We start from the raw sequence: 20,971 nt of genomic DNA, 5'->3' as shown, positions 1-20,971 counted from the left end.
GCCTATTTCCACCTCCGTAACATAGCCCGACTCCGCCCCTACCTCAGCTCATCTGCTGCTGAAACCCTCATCCATGCCTTTGTTACCTCTGGACTTGACTATTCCAACTCACTCCTGGCCGGCCTCCCAACTTCCACCCTCCGTAAACTTGACATCATCCAAAACTCTACTGCCCATGTCCTAACTCGCACCAAGTCCCGTTCACCCATCACCCCTGTGCTCGCTGACCTACATTGGCTCCTGGTTAAACAATGCCTCAATTTTAAAATTCTCATCCTTGTTTTCAACTCCCTCCATGGCCTTGCCCCTCCCTATCTCTGTACTCTCCTCCAGCCCTACAACTCTCCGAGATATCTGTGCTCCTTCAATTCTGGCCTCTTGAGAATCCCCAATTTTAATCAGCTCCACCATTGGCGGCCGTGTCTTCAGCTGCCAAGGCCTTAGGCTCTGGAATTCTCTCCATAAACCTCTCCGTCCCTCCACCTCACTTTCCTCCTTTAAGTTGCTCCTTAAAACCTACCTCTTTGACCAAGCTTTTGGTCAATTGTCCTAATATCTCGGTATGTGGCTCGGTGTCAACGTTTGTTTGATAACGCTCCTGTGAAGCACCTTGGGATCTTTTACTACGTTTAAGGTGCAATATAAATACAAGTTGCTGTTGTAATTAGCATACACTGTTTAATCGACAGATAGAACAATAGGATTTAGTTTTAATATAAGCTCCTTTAGTCTTGATTGGACTTCACGTTCAGAACATTCTATTGGTGGTGCCTCCTCAGAATGAGCGGACACTTGTGGAGCTCTTTCTCCGTTAGTGTCACCTTTACTGGTTCAATCAAAATAGGCTTGGATGATTAGACAGCGCAACACACGTGTTCGGGAAAATTGCAACGTTTGTTGTAACTTTAATTTTAAAATTGTAACCTCTGTATTAAATTGGAACAAGATGGCTTCAATCGCATTGATTTCTCTGTTTCGCACACTCCATTCATTTTGAAGATAACAGTGGAACTGATTTAGACAGCAGCAAAAGCAGTCAGTTTTGGTAGCAACGTACGTGGGCTATGTCTTCTGGGCAGACTGTGACTTTTATTTTGAAGGAGAGTTCCATCTTTGTGGCGATTTAATCTGGAGTGAAAATACTGGTCGTTCCACTGCCCACAATCTGCAGTCCCCTCCCCCTCCTGAGCTTTCAGGCTACACGCGGTTCAAATATAAAAGAGCAATCCACGTACCTCTCCAGCCATCTCCAGCCTTCACAGGGACATATAAATGACGCGCGATTATTCCTAACAATCCTGGTAAGTTTCAGTAGAATTGCTGCTAAAGGCTTGAGCTACTGGTGATAGGAGAGAGGGCAATTGTGTTTTTGTCTTGTCCTATTACGATGCTATGTAAATCAGTGGGAGACTGACATCTGTCTTTTGGCATTATATAAAAAACAGCTTTGAAGTTACTGCCTTTGCTAACATGGTTTCCGCTATTTTCTATATGTGTGTATTGCAGCAGTCGTGACATTGCGTCTAACGAGTCACGCCAGTATATTGTGCCATAAATAAATAGAGTTGACTGGAATTTGTTGAGGAAAATCCCCAAAACTTTTCAAGAAAATCGAATTCTCCAGCAGCTATTTAAAAATGTGCTTTTCGAACTCCCCCCCCCCCCCTGTCAATGTATTGATCTTCAAACATGTGACTAAATTCTGGTGTGTTGCCGTGTATTGAATTTGGTCATTTCAAGTCATGTTGTAAACTCTGGCGAATTTTCCTTACGATTGATTCCCCCGGATTATTTCCAGGATTTGTCCTTTACCTCACAAACTTCTCAACTGGTTAAATACCAGTTTACTGGATTGATTTTTGAATCTTCCTTATTTATTGAGATATTACTTTATATTGAGGCAATATGACGGATCCTACGAATAGGATCCAACCTATTCCCTGTTACACTATTTCTTGGTGGTTTTTTTTGGTACTTTGATTTTTTATGAGTTTTGAATTAGGATTAGGTTGGAGCAGATGTGCAGTTCAGATTATCCACTGGTACCATGTGCCTTTTCCCAATTGAACCCTAGGTTTTGGTCTCGCCACATCTCTGTCAATAAATTGTAAATTAGGAGGATTGGAAATGTACGGCTTTGTCTTATTAATAAATAACTAAACCGCATAATGTTTATAATGAACGGAAATATTTAATACCCCGAGACCAATGTTTTGATATTGCTGTGACACATGCCCTCTCTTTGAGTAAGGGAAGCAATCCTACTGGGGCAACGCAGAGCGACACTGTATCCAATCTGAACAACGCGGGTGAGTTTACTAATATTTATTGTACATAATCTGTGACACGCTTCAGAAAGAGCAGTTAAGAGATTGACGAGGAATATGGCGAAAACGAGAGGATTAAAATTTACCAGACACATTTAATATGACTCCATGCAATAGCCCCGTCTCAGCTCTGGTTACTTCACCAGCAGTGAGTTGTTCTTATTTATATAAAAATAGTCGGAGCGAGTGCTCAGCTTCAAGCTTTACAAAACAGAATTGTAATGAAACTTCAAAATAAGGAGCATTACAGAGAAAACGGAAAAACCCGCCGAGAAACATTAGCCTTTCACTATTTATGCAAATATCTAATGTATTTAAAACTACGTTCTTGCTTTTTCAACTTTGCACACACTTCACTATCCCAAATGTTTTCTTTCATTGTGTTCAGCGTTTGTTTATTTTCTCGACCAACTTCATAATGTTTGTCCTTCGCTTTTCCTATGACTAATTTATTTGCTCACTTTTTCATATTAGTCAGCAATGCCAGGAAATTTGTCATTCATGATATTTTCCCATTCACATAAGAATGAATCACATTTCTGTGTACTTTCATCTTGCTTACATATTTACATAAAACTTCCGCCCAAACAACTAAAGATGAATTCAACTTGTTCATTTCCTTTTTCATTCAGCAGCCCAGTACAATACATTGAACAGTATATAGAGCCTGTGGGGAATATTTCTCTTTTGTGCTTATGGATCAAGGGTGAGTTGGTGAATAGATTGGTACAGTTCCAAAGCTGTGTCCTGCAGTGTACACTTTTTTCTTCCCCATTTTCCCCACCCTCTCCCAAAGACACTGACTCATATTGGACTCCAGCTGAATTTGTCCAGCGGATCATTCTTCAGGTGTGAGACTAGGCAGATAGTGTTGGCAGGCTATTCAACTGTAAGGGGCCATCACAAGGTAGATACAGATGACAGGCCACTTGACCCACCTTAGCTCATTCACATGGATAAAATACTTGCCTACTTCCCATTGCACCATCTACTGACTCTTGAATAAGTCTGGGTTTTTCTTTCCACTACCCTAGCAAGAAGGCCATTCCATGTGTTGGTGACTTTTTGCATGAAGAAGTTCTTCCTGATATCTGTCCTAACTTTTCCGCTCACCAGTCTTAACCTACATCCCCTTGTTCCAGCATCCTGGTATATCTTGAATTAGTGTTAACATTATCTATGCCATTTAATGCCTTGTATATGTTTATGAAGTCCCCTCTCAGTCACCTATAGAGTCATAGAGTTATACAGCACAGAAAGAGGCCCTTTGGCCCATCGCGTCCGCGCCGGCCATCAAGCCCTGTCTAATCTAATCCCATTTTCCAGCATTTGGTCCGTAGCCTTGTATGCTATGGCATTTCAAGTGCTCATCCAAATGCTTCTTGAATGTTGTGAGGGTACCTGCCTCTACCACCCTTTCAGGCAGTGAGTTCCAGATTCCAACCACCCTCTGGGTGAAAAAGTTTCCCCTCAAATCCCCTCTAAACCTCCTGCCCCTTACCCTGAATCTATGCCCCCTTGTTATTGACCCCTCTACTAAGGGGAAAAGTTCCTTTCTATCCACCCTATCTATGCCCCTCATAATTTTGTATACCTCAATCAGGTCCCCCCTCAGCCTTCTCTGCTCCAAGGAAAACAACCCCAGCCTGTCCAGTCTTTCTTCATAGCTGAAGCGCTCCAGCCCAGGTAACATCCTGGTAAATCTCCTCTGCACCCTCTCCAAAGCAATCACATCCTTCCTATAGTGAGGCGACCAGAACTGCACACAGTACTCCAGCTGTGGCCTTACCAGCGTTTTGTACAGCTCCATCATAACCTCCCTGTTCTTATATTCTATGCCTCGGCTAATGAAGGCAAGTATCCCATATGCCTTTTTAACCACCTTATCCACCTGTTTTGCTGCCTTCAGGGATCTATGTACATGCACACCAAGGTCCCTCTGATCCTCTGTCTTTCCTAGGCTCTTACCATTCATTGTGTATTCCCTTGCCTTGTTAGTCCGTCCAAAATGCATCACCTCACACTTTTCAGGGTTAAATTCCATTTGCCACTGTTCCGCCCATCTGACCAACCCATCTATATTGTCCTGTAGCCTGAGGCTTCCCGCCTCGCTATTTACCACCCCACCAATTTTCGTGTCATCTGCGAACTTACTGATCATACCTTTTTACATTCACATCCAAATCATTAATGTAGACCACAAACAGCAAGGGACCCAGCACCGATCCCTGCGGTACCCCACTGGACACAGGCTTCCAGTCACAAAAACAACCTTCCACCATCACCCTCTGCCTTCTGCCACTAAGCCAGTTTTGGATCCAATGTGCCAAGGCACCCTGGATCCCATGGGCTCTTACCTTCCTGACCAGTCTCCTATGCGGGACTTTATCAAAAGCCTTACTGAAATCCATGTAAACCACATCCACTGCACTACCCTCATCCACACACCTAGTCACCCCCTCGAAGAATTCAATCAAATTGGTCAGACATGATCTTCCCTTGACAAAGCCATGCTGGCTATCCCTAATTAATCCCTGCCTCTCCAAGTGGAGACCAATTCTGTCCCTCAGAATTTTTTCCAATAATTTCCCTACCACTGATGTTAGGCTCACTGGCCTGTAATTCCCTGGTTTATCCCTACTACCCTTCTTGAATAATGGTACTACGTTAGCTGTTCTCCAGTCCTCTGGCACATCCCCTGTGGTCAGAGAGGTTTTGAAAATTTGTGTCAGAGCCCCTGCAATCTCCTCCTTTGCCTCACATAGTAGCCTGGGATACATCTCGTCCGGGCCTGGGGATTTATCCACTTTTAAGCCTGCTAAAACCGTTAGTACCTCCTCCCTCTCGATGCTAATATGTTCAAGTATATCACAGTCCCCCTGCCCGATTTCTATGTCCACATCGTCCTTCTCCATAGTGAACACAGATGCAAAAAATTCATTTAAAACCCCACCTACATCCTCTGGCTCTACACACAGTTTGCCACTTTGGTCCCTAATGGGCCCTACTCTTTCCCTAGTTATCCACTTGCCCTTAATATATTTATAAAACACCATAGGATTTTCCTTTATTTTGCTCGCCAGTGTTATTTCATGGCCCCTCCTCGCTCTCCTAATTTCTTTTTTAAGTATCCCCCTGCACTTTTTATACTCCTCTAGGGCTTCCTCTGTCTTTAGTCCTTTGTATCTGCCAAAAGCCCCCCTTTTTTTCCTAATCCATTCTCGTATATCCCTTGACATCCAAGGTTCCCTGGGCTTGTTGGTCCCACCCTTGACCTTTACGGGAACATGTTGCCATTGTACTCTCTCAATTTCCTTTCTGAAAGACTCCCATTGCTCCGATGTGGATTTTCCTTCAAGTAGCTGATCCCAGTCCACATTGGCCAGATCCTGCCTTATCATATTAAAATCGGCCTTCCCCCAATTTAGAACCTTTATTTCCGGTCCATCCTTGTCCTTTTCCATGACTACCTTAAATCTCACTGAATTATGGTCACCTTCACCAAAGTGCTCACCTACTAACACTTCTACCACTTGCCTGGCCACATTCCCTAGAATTAGGTCCAGTACCTCCTTTCAAAGAACCCTAGTTTCTTGAATCTTTCCTTGTAACTCAATTATTTGACAGAGGAATCCGCCTCATGGCTTTTCTCTGCACCAACTCCATGCCTTAGAATCTACACAACCCATGATATACTTATGACACCCATTTCTCCTGTCAACCTTGCCATTATCTGTATTGAATTTCATCTGCCAATGATTTGCCCAGTTCCATAGTTTATCCAACTCCTTTTGTAGGTTTCTGTATTTAAGCTATTAATGTAGATTTCTGTATTTAAGCCATTAATGTAGATTTCTGTATTTAAGCCATTAATGTAGGTTTCTGTATTTAAGCCATTAATGTAGATTTCTGTATTTAAGCCATTAATGTAGGTTTCTGTTTTTAAGCCATTATTGTAGGTTTCTGTATTTAAGCCATTAATGTAGATTAGGAACAATATGGGGTCCCAGCACCAAACTCTGTGGAACTCCTTTCAGAACCCCCACCATACCCCCTCCCTCCCCCACCACACCATCTGTTGTTTTCTTTTATTCAGCTAGTTCCTTCCAATCATTGTGAGAGAATCAGTGAATGATGGAGAGGTACCATTGGATTGGAGACTAGCTAACATAGTGAGGCAGTGACATCCCAAGTGGTCAGCTGAAAACAAGATGTGGTGTACTTAGGATTTACATTTCACCAATTCAAGTAGAGAGTTTCCTCTTGTGGCTTCCTAGACATATTGAGTGGTGAAGCAATCAAATTGCATTTACCTATTCACACTATAGGCCACTTGGGCATTCACAATTAAAATTTATTTAATTGAAACCCCCTCAAAAATATAACCTTATTTTCATACACCTGCTTTAGCCCTTCATTCAGCATTATGTCCTTTCTCTTACTCGGAGCTGGCTGTCTGCAGCAAATCCCTAGAGTTATTTTAGCTGTGTTAGAAACCTCCTGCCAGATTATTTTGTCTGGTTCTTTTCTTCTGCCAGATTATTTTGTCTGGTTCTTTTCTTCTTCCAGAGTCGACTTCCTTTGTCTCCCCAGTGTCTCTTACATGTAGAAAAAACACTCCCTTCTTTATATCTATTCTGTCCTTCTTGAACATCCTGTATCCTGATACGTTGTATTTATCACCAGCTACTGCGATAAGCTATATTTTGGTTATTATCGCAACGTAATCGCTTATTGCCGCAACAGTCTTTAGGTACAGTATTTTGTTACGAATGCCTCTCGCATTCACATATTAGTACCTTTTCCTCCTCTGTGTCCTTGCTGTCTGGCCATTGCTAGAGGCTGGATCCAGTATTTCTCCGTAAGCTAGTGAATTCCTGCTAGTTTATTGGCTATCATTCATTCTTATATCAGCTTCATATGGGATCAAATCATCTCCCTGCCCCCCACCATCTAATTTAAATGTTTTGTGATGGCTGCCTCCGTGTCCCTCCCTAGTCTCCTGACTCCTTACTCCATAAAGATGCAACCCATATTTCCTAAACCATTCCCCTTTATCCCGCAAATCGTCCTGAAAAAGGCATCAGTATTACACAAGTTGGTCAGCCATTTGTATACATCCTGTCTTTTATTATTGAATCCATTACCAAACACTGGAAGTGTGTCTGAGAACATTGTTTCACATTTCTTATTGGTGCTGAATTTTTATTTAAAAAATAGCAGTGGTACTTATACTCTGACTGGAAGTAGGCTCAGTGCTGTGGAAGTGCAGAAGGATTTGGGGGAACGAGTTCACAGGACATAAAGGCAGCACATCGGGTTGATAAGGCTGTTTTAAAAAAATAAAAAAAAATCTAATGGAATTGTAGGTTTTATCTCGAGGTAAAGATTATAAAAAAACAAGAGGTAATGATGAGTCTATCTAAAACATTAATAAGACTTAAATTAAATTACTGGGTGCGGTACTAGGCTCTATTCTAAAGGAAGGATGTTGAGGTTTAACACTGATTCACTAGGATGCTGAAATATAAACAGAATGCTGGAAATACTCAGCAAGTCAGGCAGCATCTGTGGAGAGAGAAACAGAGTTAACGTTTCAGGTCGATGACCCTTCCTCAGAACTGGGGGTGTCTAATGTTTGTTCATGTGGGGGCCCTGAACGAGCAGAAGTCGCCCGAGCCAATATGGTGACTGGCGCACTGCTGCGTAGTTTGGGCGCAGCAGAATTCAGAGGTTCTACGCCAATCTTGCGCCGGAAAAACGAGAGTTTAATTTCTCCCCCATTATGTCAGCATTCAAGATTTGATGAAAGTGGATGACGGAAAAGGGGTCGAAGGTATATGGGAACAGGATAAATGTGATTGGGACTATTTACTTGCGTGGAGAGTAAACGCCGAGGCGGATTGGTTGGGCTGAATGGCCTGTTGCCCTGGTGTAACTTCTATGTCTTTCTACGTAACCACCATTAACATTCCTTTTCAGTTCCATGAATGGGCTGTTCCACACTGACAAAAAAATGAATGAAAAACGGGGTTATTTCCGAAAATCGATATGAAACTTCGCCTTTTCCTGTCACACCTTGCACAAAGAATCCGAATGTAGAGGGTGGGAAATACATTACAACCGCTGAAAGACTCGTCTTACTTTAACTTAAACGAGATAACCGTTGGAGATTTCTCCCCTTATTTCAAATGCATTCAGTTCTCCCCTGTGTAGGAATGGACTTTCCCTGACCCTGCTTTCTCCATGGCAAATAGTGTACGCAGGAATTTCTATTTACATTTAAAAAATCTCCATGAAACATGCATGAGGTATGTACAATCATAAAGGAAAAAAATGTTTTAATTTTGGAGGCTTTGGCTGTTAGGAAAAGACGTGGCGATGTTTTGTTCGATTAGTCTTAATTGTCAAATGATTGTAAATTGTCAAATGATTGTAAATTATGTCTAATTCTACCATCTCAGTTTTTGTACATTACTCGTCAAATAGCTATCATTGCCAGCTCGCCTGGCTCTGGGAGTGTCTGTCTTGCTAGAGGTAAACAGAACTAGTGAGCCATTCTCTCTGTGCCTCTCTTTTTTTCAAATTTAAAATTACTGTTATTTATTCATCTAATTCCAGAGGTAATGTCTGTTCGCCCGCCCGCGGGTGTCGATTACAGGGTATATTTCACCCATTGCTCCGGGTTGTCTGCTGATGTATTTGTTTGGAACCGTGCTGTTTGAGCCGTTTCATCGCTGTACTCATCTCTGTTAGAAATCCTACAATACCGGGATTTGAAATGCTCCTTCAAAGACAGGACAATCTTAAATTCTTTTTTTTTAAATGTGCACCGAGGAGAATTATTTGCATCAACCGCAATGTGTGCAGAATGCAATAATTAGCTGTCCATCTTAAAAGACAAAAATAAGTAGAGGGGTAAAGGAGAACAAGATAACTGGAGGGGTAGAGGAAAATAAGGACGTGGGAGGCGAGAGACAAGAGATGAAAATGAGATGTGGAGCTAATTTGGAGTGCTGTATGTGGAGATGAGCTGAAAAGTGCATTACAGGGTGGGAGGAGGAAGGAAATCGACCCCAGGACAGGATTCTGCAACTGACGTCAGGCTGAGGGCTCTCCGGTGCTCTATTTCCCCACCTCCTCCACACACCGCTATTTCTTTAGTCATTTCCAGGGATATCCTTTCCCCAGGGGGCTTTTATGCCCCCCCCCCCCCAATTTCAGGAAAATAGAGACTGGGTGGGATTGCTGGTCCCGATGTTCAATAAAGTGTTCCCACCTCTCCTGAAGGAGCGGATTGCTGCTGTGGCTCCACTGGCACCAGACACTCGGGTACCTCGACATTCCTTGTGTTCATCGGATGTGAATCGAGACAGCGAGTGCCAGCAGACCACTGGACCAACAACGAAATCTGATTTTGTTCTCGCCCGACGCTCAATTGTGTTCGCCTTCCAGCTAGGGGGGGTCACAGGATTGCTGCTAGGAGCAGGTATACTGCCTGATATTTGACCCATCTCTAATCAGGCCAATTGGCATCGGTGAACTCGGCAGACCCAGAACGGTAGCGGGAACCGTGCCGTCTGTATGTGGAATGCATTTTAAATTTCCCCAGCCTCCTAAATGTAGATTGACACTTCAGTTTATCATGTGTAACGATCTCAGTGCAGTCTGAAGGAAGATGCTGGTTTTTTTCTAGCAGGGGTGTTGATTGGAATATATTATAATTAAGGGCGACTGGTTTACAGAGATTGAAAATGTGAAATTACATTTCCGTTGCATGGGATTTTTTTGCCAGCATTTTGGATTCACAGTCTGCGATTTTATCAGCTTATAATTAGAGCCACTGGTTTATGGTGACTAAGATGCATTCATTTTTAATCTTGAGACGACAGGATTTTCTGGGACTTGTACTGATGTTTTGGGGATTAATTCTGTGATTGCCATTTTTTCTGTGAAACCCACAAACCACTTGACCTTGATTATAACTATTTATTTTTCTTTTTGGTCTATTTGCATTTTTTAACTGTGTCTTTTTTATTGAATTTTGAAGAGTTTACATTCACACGTATATTGAATGAAGCCATTGTGCATTTTTGGTTACATGGTGCATACCGCAGGAGTGCACTGATACAATCAATAGATTTCTGACTAGTAAGGGCATCAAGGGATATGGCGATAAGGCCGGTGAATGGAGTTGAGGCAGAAGATCAGCCATGATCTCATTGAATGGCAGAGCAAGCTCGAAGGGCCAAATGGCCTACTCCTGCTCCTATTTCTTATGTTCTAAATCGCTCCATATGGTCATTGTTTAGTGATTTGAGGCAATTTGTTCATGTTGTCTGGAGACCAGTTGAGTTGGGAGTGGGGATGCCCTGTAATGGTGGCTGGGATTGTTGTCCTTCTCTTAGTGGATTGGCAATTGTGTTAGGGAGGAGAGAATTCAACTCTGGCCTCTTGTGCATACCCCACTTCATTCCTCACACCAATGGTGGCCGCTCCTTCAGCCGTCTAGGCCAGGGGTGGGCAATTATTTGGGCTGGAGGGCCACTTAACAAGTTTAGGTGAGCTATTGAGGGCCGCACACCAATGTTCCCCCTAAGGAGTGCGGCTGCAAGGTCGCGCACCAATCGCGAGGCCCTGCGCACCAATCACGAGATCCCGCACAAGCCAGTAAGCCACTCACCAGCTCCTGCCGCTGGAAGAAATACCGCGCAGCAAATTTAAAGGGACCGCACATGTTGGTGAGAGCAAAGTGTTAAATTGGCCAACTGACAGTGCTGAGCATCACTCCCACTTCTACCCTCCCAATAATTTATAAACATAATTTAGATAGTAGTCAGATACTATCTTAAATACATTCAGATACTATCTTAAATACACAAAATATAGTGTAAAATAGAAAAATCTTCCGTTACTAAATTAATGAAATGATCGATCGATTATATATTGTACTGAAAATCTACGTGGCTGTTTAGCAGACTCTTTTGAAGCACAAGTAGCTCTTTGTGGACACTGTTTCTGCTTCAAAAAACTGAAGAACATAAATAATTAACTGAGACTGGTGGCATAGCATGCCAGTTCAACAAATGGCACCAAAGAATGGTTGAATGTGGGTTTATGCCCATTGTCCCTCACACAGCAAGTCCTTAATCTCCACTGGGCTGTCAGGAAGAAAGAGGGGGTTAACAGAAAATGAGCATGTCCCCACAAGGAAGTAATATTGGAGGGTGAGACACCACAGGTCACAGTAGAATGGCAGTGTCTGAGATCTGGGAGCAAGCTGCCCACCTTTTCTCTCAGCTGAGAATGCATTGGTTGTGTGTAGGGACCTAAAAAGAGAGAGAACACACAACAAAAAGTAAAATGCAAAAAAGAAAACTTAAAGGATTTGCTTAAAGTAAGAAAATACTATATTTGTAAAATAAATGCAAGTAGTTCTTTAGCTAAACTCTATTTATTCAAACAATCATATTCCAATAAGTGATATTGCAGCTTGCTGTTAATGATAATTAGAGATATGCTGTGTAGATAAATAGGATATGAGGTTAAAAAGCATATAGCATTCATGTTGCTGCAGAACTGCTCGGGCTATTTCCATAGTTATTTTATTTTGGCCATTTTTAGTAGTTGTCCTTCTAGTTCAGATATGCTGGGAGTAATTTGAACCTAACCCACCTGATGGGATTGATTGACTGCCCGTTTTCCACTTCCCTGATTTTACTTTTCACTGATTTCAATAGAAAGTAAAATCGGGCGGGGTGTAAAACAAGTGGTCGATCAGATCTCATTAGTTTCCCACCGGGTGCATTAGGTTAAAATTACCCCCTGCTGTTTCCAAACACAACGCAAGCAAATTTCTCCTTTTCAATAGTTTTGTCTGATCCTTAATAATGTTAGATCTACTCTGATCACCACAATTGCTTTAATTCTGACATTTGGCATGTGATCTGATAGTGATAATGGGGAAATCAATTATCCTAATATAGACTGGGATAGTAATAATGTTAAGGGCAGAGAGGGGGAAGAATTTCTGCAGTGTGTTCAGGAGAACTTTTTTGATCAGTATGTTTCCGGCCCAATGAGGAAGGAGGCATTGCTGGATCTGGTTCTGGGGAATGAGGTGGGTCAAGTGGAGCAAGTGTCAGTAGAGGAACATTTAGGGAATAGTGATCCATAATATCATAAGGTTTAGATTAGTTATGGAAAAGGACCGGGAGCAATCTAGAGTAAAAATACTTAATTGGAGGAGGGCCAATTTCATTGGGTTGAGAACGGATCTGGCCCGGGTAAATTGGGATCAAAGATTGGCAGGCAAGACTGTAATCGAACAATGGGCTGCCTTTAAAGAGGCGATGGTTTGGGTACAGTCAAAGTACATTCCCATGAGGCGGAAAGGTAGGGCAACTAAAGCCAGAGCTCCGTGGATGACGAAAGAGATAGAGAGTAAGATGAAGCAGAAAAAGGGGGTGTACGATAGATGTCAAGTTGAGAAGATTAGTGAGAACCAGGTTGAATATAGAAAGTTCAGAGGGGAAGTGAAAAAGAAAATAAGAGGGGCAAAGAGAGAGTATGAGAATAGATTGGCAGCTAATATAAAAAGGAATCCAAAAATCTTCTATAGGCATATAAATAGTACAGGTGGTAAAAGGAGGGGTGAGGCTGATTAGGGACCAAAAAGGAGACCTACGCATGGAGGCAGAGGGCACGGCTGAGGTACTAAATGAGTACTTTGCATCTGTCTTTATCAAGGAAGAAGATGCTGCTAATGTCATAGTGAAAGAGGAGGTAGTGGAGATACTGGATGGGATAAAAATTTATAAAGAGGAGGTACTAGAAAGGCTGGTTGTACTTAAAGTAGATAAGTCACCAGGACTGGATGAGATACATCCTAGGATACTGGGGGAAATAAAGGTGGAAATTGAGGAGGTACTGGCCATAATCTTCTGATCCTCCTTAGATATGGGGGTGGTGCCAGAGGACTGGAGAATTACAAATGTTATACCCTTGTTCAAAAAATGGTGTAAGAATAAACCCAGCAACTACAGACCAGTCAATTTAACCTCGGTGGTGGGAAAGCTTTGAGAAACGATAATCCGGGACAAAATTAACAGTCGCTTGGACAAGTGTGGATTAATTAAGGAAAGCCAGCACAGATTTGTTAAAGGCAAATCGTGTTTAACCATCTTGATTGAGTTTTTTAATGAGGTAACAGAGAGGGTTGATGAGGGCAATGCGTATGATGTGGTGTACATGGACTTCCAAAAGGCGTTTGATAAAGTGCCACATAATAGGCCTACCAGCAAAGTTGAAACCCATGGAATAAAAGGAACAGTGGCAGCATGGACATGAAATTGGCTCAGTGACAGGAAACAGAGAGTAGTGGTGAGCGGTTGTTTCTCAGCCTAGAGGAAGGCACACAATAGTGTTCCCCAGGGGCGGTACTAGGACCACTGCTTCCTCTTGATATAGATTAATGACTTGGACTTGGGTGTACAGGGCACAATTTCAAAATTTGCAGATGACACAAAACTTGGAAGTATAGTGAACAGTGAGGAGGATAGTGATAGACTTCAAGAGGACATAGACAGGCTGGTAGAATGGGTGGACACGTGGCAGATGAAATTTAATGCAGAAAAGTGCAAAGTGATACATTTTGGTAGGAAGAATGAGGAGAGGCGATATAAACTAAAGGGTACAATTCTAAAGGGGGTGCAGGAGCAGAGAGACCTGGGGGTATATGTGCACAAACCGTTGAAGGTGGCAGGGCAGGTTGAGAAAGCAGTTTAAAAAAGCTTACGGGATCCTGGGCTTTATAAATAGAGGCATAGGGTACAAAAGCAAGGAAGTTATGATGAACCTTTATAAAACACTGGTTTGGCCTCAACTGGAGTATTGTGTCCAATGCTGGGCACTACACTTTAGGAAGGATGTGAAGGCCTTAGAGAGGGTGCAGAAAAGATTTATGAGAATGATTCCAGGGATGAGGAACTTCAGTTACATGGATAGACTGGAGAAGCTGGGGTTGTTCTCCTTAAAGCTGAGAGGAGATTTGATAGAGGTGTTCAAAATCATGAGGGGTCTCGACAGAGTAGATAGAGAAAAGCTGTTCCCATTGACCAAAGAGTCAAGAATTAGAGGACACAGATTTAAGGTGATTGGCAAAAGAACCAAAGGCGACATGAGGAAAGGCTTTTTTATGCAGCGAGTGGTTATGATCTGGAATGCACTGCCTGAAAGGGTGGTGGAGGCAAATTCAATCATGGCTTTCAAGAGGGAATTGGATAAGTACCTGAAGGAAAAAAACTACAGGGCTATAGGGAAAGGGCAGGGGAGAGGGACTAGCTAAAGTGCTCTTGCAGAGAACTGGCACTGGCTCGATGGGCTGAATGGCCTCCTTCTGTGCTGTAACCATTTTATGATTCAAAGCAGTAATCTCTTCACATGCAGTGGCCAAATGGGAATAAACTAGAGGTGCATTGTGCATGAAGAAATCTATACACATGACTACCTTTTTTCTCATTTTAAGATGTGCATTGCTGAAGAGGATAAGACAACTTGTAATGTGGAAGACAATCTTGTGTCAGGCAATATGCTTGGAGATGTTTTCCAAATATTTATCATAATCCAGTATGGTCCTATGCATTGAAAATTCTTGAAACATCTTGGAAAGACCAAATTCAGCACTGATTTGCAGACCTTTATTATCGCAATGTTCTTGCCATTGAGATGCACCAGTAAGCTGAATAAGGTAGATTTTATATTTTCAATAAATACAGGGTTCAGTTGCATATTTCCAAATATGATTGGCTTCCCAAGTACATTAAACACCACAGAACATATAATTCAGTCATGCTCATTTTAAAAGAATGACATTTTGAATGTGCAACTGCCACATCAGTAAGAACGGAATGTGCATATTTCTCTTGCAGCTGATCTAGGATCTTGGATATGCTTGATATTTGCTATGAGATTGCTGAGCTTAGACTTCTTGGGGCCGATTTTCATTCTGGGTGGACATCAGGCGAGCGGTGCAATGTTGCTGCCTGTCCAATGCCCTCGGCAAGAGGACCGAGCCATTTTGATGGCCGGGCCTTATCTGTGTAATATCCAGCTGCAAGCACTAAACCAGGGCTCACAGGTAGCTTGCAGATCGATGAGGGTGGCGGCAGGGGATGAAACTGGAAATCTTCCATGGAACAGAGCCAGACACATTGATGCGGTGAACGGCAGATTCCATTTGCCCGTCTCTGTTTTTGGTTATGACTCCACTGCTGCCTCGGAGACAATGACCCGCCTCCTCACATTATGTGAGGTGGGGTCAAGCTAGAGGTCAGGTGCGGTGGACATTTGGCCTCAAAGCCAGGCCTTGGTGGGCGGTATTGAATACATTGGTGGGCCGTACTTTGCCCGCCACTGGTCTAGGCCCTACTCTCTGGAATTCCCTCCCCAAACCTCTTTGCCTCTCCACCTCTCTCTCCTTTAAGGCGCTGCTTACAAGCATTTGGTTACCTGTTCTAATATCTCCTTTGACTTGGTGTGTTTGATTATGCCCCTGTAAATGCCTTGGGAAGTTTTACTACATTAAATGAGCTATATAAATGCAAGTTAGAAACATAGAATGTTGTTGTTCAGACTAAATGAGCCTCCAAGAAGAGCTCAGATAGCTTGGTATTTTTCCAGTTCCATGTACAGGCTGAACATCATTCATTCTGATTGGAATATTTCCCCACATGTGCTTCAATCATAGCTTGTCATGAGGAGAGCTGCAATCCACCACAGAAGAAATGCACCGTCTCACAGTTACTAGCGAGAATTGTTTCAAGGTGATTCACAGGAGTGTAATCAGACAAAAGTTGTTACCAAGCCAAAGGGAGAGATATTAGGTGGGCTGATTCAAAGCTTGGTCAAAGAGGTAGGTTTTAAGCAGGGTCTTAAAGAAAGGTGGAGAGGTTTAGGGAGGGAATTCTAGTGCTAAGGGCCTAGATGACCGAAAACATGGCCGCCAATGGTGGGGCAAAGGGAGTGGGGGATGTGTAAGAGGCCAGAGGTGGAGGAATGTAACGCTCTCAGAGGGCTGTATGGGGTTGCAGAGTTAGAAAGGGGCAAGGCCATGGAGAGATTTCAATACAAGAATGAGAGTTTTTAATGTGAGGCATTGGTGGACTGGGAGCCAATGTAGGTCAACAAGCACAGGGGTGATGGGTAAACAGCAGAGTTTTGAATGAGCTCAAGTTTATGGAAAATAAAAATGGGAGGCTGGTCAGGAGCGCATTGGAATAGTCAAATCTGGAGTTAACAAAAGTATGGAGGAGGATTTCATCAGCAAGATGTGCTGAGGTAGGGGTGGAGACGGGCACTGTTACAGAGGTGGAAATAGGTGGTCTCTGTGATGGAGAGCATATAAGACTAATTACATGTTTGTTTGTTTTTTACAGCTCCACAACATCTGTAGGAATGTAAGGGGCTAGAATCACACACGACTAAAACAATTCTTAATTTCAAAGGATTTATTGTTTAATCACGTATCTGCACATAATCTTCAGAAATGCCGGAGCAAAGCAATGATTACAGGGTGGTTGTGTTTGGAGCTGCAGGAGTTGGGAAAAGCTCTTTAGTCCTCCGCTTTGTTAGAGGGACTTTCAGAGAAACATATATTCCAACAATCGAAGATACATACAGGCAGGTAATCAGCTGCGATAAAAATATCTGTACACTTCAAATCACGGACACCACGGGGAGCCATCAGTTTCCTGCAATGCAGAGGTTGTCCATCTCCAAAGGGCATGCCTTCATTCTGGTATACTCTGTGACCAGCAAACAATCCATGGAGGAACTGCAGCCCATCTATGAGCAGATCTGTCAAATCAAAGGGAACATTCAGAACATCCCCATCATGTTAGTGGGGAATAAGAGGGATGAGACTCAGAGGGAAGTGGAGGCCACTGAAGGAGAAGCTTTGGCCACGAAGTGGATGTGTTCTTTTATGGAGACCTCTGCCAAACTCAACTACAACGTGCAAGAACTCTTCCAAGAGTTGCTTAATTTGGAAAAGAGGAGAGCGGTGAGCCTCCAAGTGGATGGAAAGAAATCCAAACAGCAAAAGAAAAAAGATAAACTGAAAGGGAAATGTTCCCTGATGTGAAATGCCTGCAATTTAAATCATATCTACTGCATGGTGCAACCAGGCATGGATTTCATAGACTCCTGTGCACTTTGACTCAATTCCTGACAACCCGAATCAAAATTAAATGTGAAATCCCACCAGTGGATGGATTGCATCATCAGCTTTGGTTGTTTGTTGGAAAAGATATGCTTCTTGCATTTCCATATTTAAATCATAATTTCCATATGCACATGGTTAATGCAACAAAAATATATTAAAATTTTAACTGCATGAATAATGACTGGAGAATTTTTATTTTATTTTAAAGCAGATATTTCACATTTAAGGAAACCAATACAAAATCATCTGATTGTTGACAAATTAAATAAATTTAATGACATTTATTTCTCCCTCCAATGTTCTTCCTTCACGACAGTGACTTACCCTGGGGTACAATGTCACAGCACTGGCTGCCCTCCTGTGTCTGGACCAAGTGGCCATTCTTCATGCGTCAGTTAGACAATGAGTGTTGGCATGGTATTTGAACCTGTAGGGCATCGCAGTCCAGCATGCTCCTGCTCTTTTGCAGTAGCCATAGATGAGCATTTTTCAACAGGGACCACTGGGTAGTGACCATGACTGAGAACCTGACTGATTGTTTGCTTCCTTAATCCAAAGGCAGAGGCACCCCACCGCCAGCCCAGTTTGATTTATTTTTTGAGGTTATCTTCTCATCCTCCGCCCTCTACCCCCATTTCTCTCAGGATCTCGATACAAGTGCGGCAAAAAGTTGGACAGGCAACTAACTCCAGGCTTCTGTTCTGAACTGGTCAGCAGTGACCCAGGGATGACTCTTCCTCTGAATTTCCATCTTTGTTTGTGGAGAGAACCAGCCTCAGCTCAGCACTTCCCCACAGCTGAGATCAGGGAGTGCAGTATTAAACTTTTGCCTCATCATTTTCATTGTGTTAATGCTCCATAAATAGAATTTTCCCCAAATGCTCCATAAATTGAATTCCTTCCCAAACATCCAGAGTATTTACAAAAAAAATGACAACATATAGATTAATGGCACATCGATTCAGCACAAACCTGCAACAACATTAATTTGGTCAGGTTAAGTGGTTCTGACAAGGATCAGCCTAGAGACACAGCTTATTGAAAGATATTTTGTAATATATTCAGTGAAAAAGACTAATTCATTACAATTATATTGATTGAAAGCCTGATTTATAAAAATAAATCAGTAAATACATATTGTAACACCAGTTAATTTTTTTCTTCTGTTGGATATAGGTTTGTGTAAATCTGAGAAGTTTCAATTACATGAAAACAAAATGTTACCAGAAATTGGCATGTCACGATTTAATAAATCTAGAATACATTTAGATTTGGTAACATTTTACTTTCATATGTTACGTAAATCATTTCCAGTTTTCCATAACATTTTTCCAATCATATACATGTTTGGCAGCTCACTCAGTGGCTCAGTTGTTGTGCAGCTGAGCCATACAGAGCAGAAGGTCTGAGGCTCGATCCTCGCTTTGTGCTGAATTGGCTGAACTCAGCCAGCAAGTGATAGGACCACAAAAATTAATCTCAGCAGCTCTGGGCCGAGATGCCACTAATCTCCAGCGCTTCCTCCTCTGCAGTTGTCAGTTGTGAGATCTGAGGAGGCCCATGTCTGGTTCTCTCCCTCTCCCTTGTTTTTTTGTACTCTCTTCTGCAACGGGGGTAAAAAATAGACCTATGAGTGACTGTATTGGCATGTGTTCACCTGATGGATGGAGTGCATATACATAGATACATAGAAGATAGGAGCAGGAGTAGGCCATTCGGCCCTTCGTGCCTGCTCCGCCATTCGATGAGATCATGGCTGATCCTTTAATTCAGTATCCCGTCCCCGCCTTCTCTCCGTAACCCTTAACCCCTTTTGCCCGTAGAAATATATCTAATTCCCTCTTAAATATATTTAATGAGCTGGCGTACACTGCCCTCTGTGGCAATGAGTTCCACAGGTTCACCACTCTCTGAGTGAAGAAATTCCCCCTCATCTCTGTCCTAAATGGTTTAGCCCTTATCCTTAAATTATGTCCTCTAGTTCTGTTCTCACCCGCCAAGGGAAACATTCCTTCTGCATCCAGTCTGTCTAGACCTGTCAGAATTTTATACACTTCTATGAGGTCCCCTCTCAATCTTCTAAACTCCAGTGTGTACATCCCTAAACTACATAGTCTCTCCTCATAGGTCATTCCCGCCATTCCTGGTATCAGCCTGGTGAATCGCCGCTGTACCCCCTCCATGGCAAGAACATCCTTCCTCAGATGAGGCGACCAAAACTGTACACAGTACTCGAGGTGTGGTCTCACCAGTGCCCTGTACAGCTGCAGCAAGGTATCCCTGTTCCTGTATTCTAACCCTTTTGCTATGAAGGCCAGCATACCGTTTGCCTTCTTGACCGCCTGTTGCACCTGCATGCTCGCCTTCAGTGACTGGTGTACAAGAACACCCAGGTCTCTCTGTACTTCCCCCTCTCCCAATCTATTGCCATTTAAATAATAATTTGCCCTCCCGTTCCTGCACCCAAGGTGGATAACTTCGCACTTGTCCACATTATAGTGCATCTGCCATTTATCCGCCCAATCGCCCAGTCTGTCCAAATCGCTCTGGAGCTTCCTGGTCTCTTCCTCTGAGCCCACCCCCCCTCCTAGTTTAGTGTCGTCTGCAAATTTGGAAATGCTGCATCCGACTCCCTGATCCAGGTCATTAATGTAAATTGTGAACAGCTGGGGGCCCAGGACAGATCCCTGTGGTACCCCACTTGTTACTGCCTGCCATTCAGAAAATGAGCCGTTTATTCCAACTCTCTGTTTTCTATCTGACAGCCAGTTCCCTATCCACGCCAAAACTTTCCCCTTTATCCCATGAGCCTCAATTTTCCATGCTAATCTTTTATGTGGGACCTTATCGAAGGCCTTTTGGAAGTCCAGGTACACCACATCTACTGGCTCTCCCCCATCTATTCTACCAGTTACTCCCTCAAAAAATTCCAATAGATTAGTCAAGCACGATTTACCCTTTGTAAATCCATGTTGACTCTGTCCTATCCTGTTCCCATTTGCTAAGTGCTCCGCTATTTCATCCTTAATGATGGACTCCAGCATTTTGCCCACAACTGATGTAAGGCTTACAGGTCTGTAATTACCTGCTTTTTCCCTACCCCCCTTTTTGAATAGTGGGGTAACGTTAGCTACCCTCCAATCCATCGGCACTGTTCCCGAGTCTAATGAATTCTGAAAAATCATCCTTAGTGCATCCGCTATCTCTAGGGCCACCTCCTTCAGTACCCTAGGATGCATGTTATCAGGCCCTGGGGATTTGTCCACCTTCAATCCCTTTAGCTTCCTTAACACCATATCCTTAGAGATATTGATTTGCGTCAGTTCCTCCTTTGCCAATGTCCCTATTTTTCCCGATATCCCAGGGAGGTTTTTTGTGTCTTCCTTCGTAAAGACTGACCCAAAGTATGCATTTAGTTGAT

At 42.9% G+C, this 20,971-nt stretch overlaps 1 protein-coding gene across 6 annotated transcripts; it reads left to right on the top strand.

Moving 5' to 3' along the window:
- The first annotated feature begins 969 nt into the window (after positions 1 to 969).
- LOC147122055 (GTP-binding protein Di-Ras2-like) lies at positions 970 to 17,721 on the top strand. Of its 6 annotated transcripts, none has more exons than XM_085982753.1 (4): positions 970 to 1,301; positions 2,252 to 2,309; positions 8,310 to 8,638; positions 16,763 to 17,721. In XM_085982753.1, the coding sequence occupies exon 4, from the start codon at positions 16,873 to 16,875 to the stop codon at positions 17,467 to 17,469; it is 597 nt and encodes a 198-aa protein (XP_085838879.1). In that variant the 5' UTR covers positions 970 to 1,301; positions 2,252 to 2,309; positions 8,310 to 8,638; positions 16,763 to 16,872; the 3' UTR covers positions 17,470 to 17,721. The 6 variants fall into 6 exon arrangements, with proteins under 6 accessions (XP_085838879.1, XP_085838880.1, XP_085838882.1 ...); XM_085982754.1 differs by having other exon boundaries at positions 2,248 to 2,309; XM_085982756.1 differs by lacking the exon at positions 8,310 to 8,638.
- Positions 17,722 to 20,971: the final 3,250 nt, after the last annotated feature.

The sequence above is a fragment of the Somniosus microcephalus genome, chromosome 3 (assembly GCF_052327205.1).
Source record: "Somniosus microcephalus isolate GS21.2 chromosome 3, FLI_Smic_1.0, whole genome shotgun sequence".
Classification (NCBI taxonomy): domain Eukaryota; kingdom Metazoa; phylum Chordata; class Chondrichthyes; order Squaliformes; family Somniosidae; genus Somniosus; species Somniosus microcephalus.
The sequence above is the reverse complement of the archived record's forward strand: the minus strand, read 5'-3'. Positions and strand labels throughout refer to the sequence as shown.

Coding starts and splice junctions, on each gene's coding strand:
- LOC147122055 (XM_085982756.1), top strand. CDS start 16,873: ATGCCGGAGCAAAGCAATGATTACAGGGTGGTTGTGTTTGGAGCTGCA.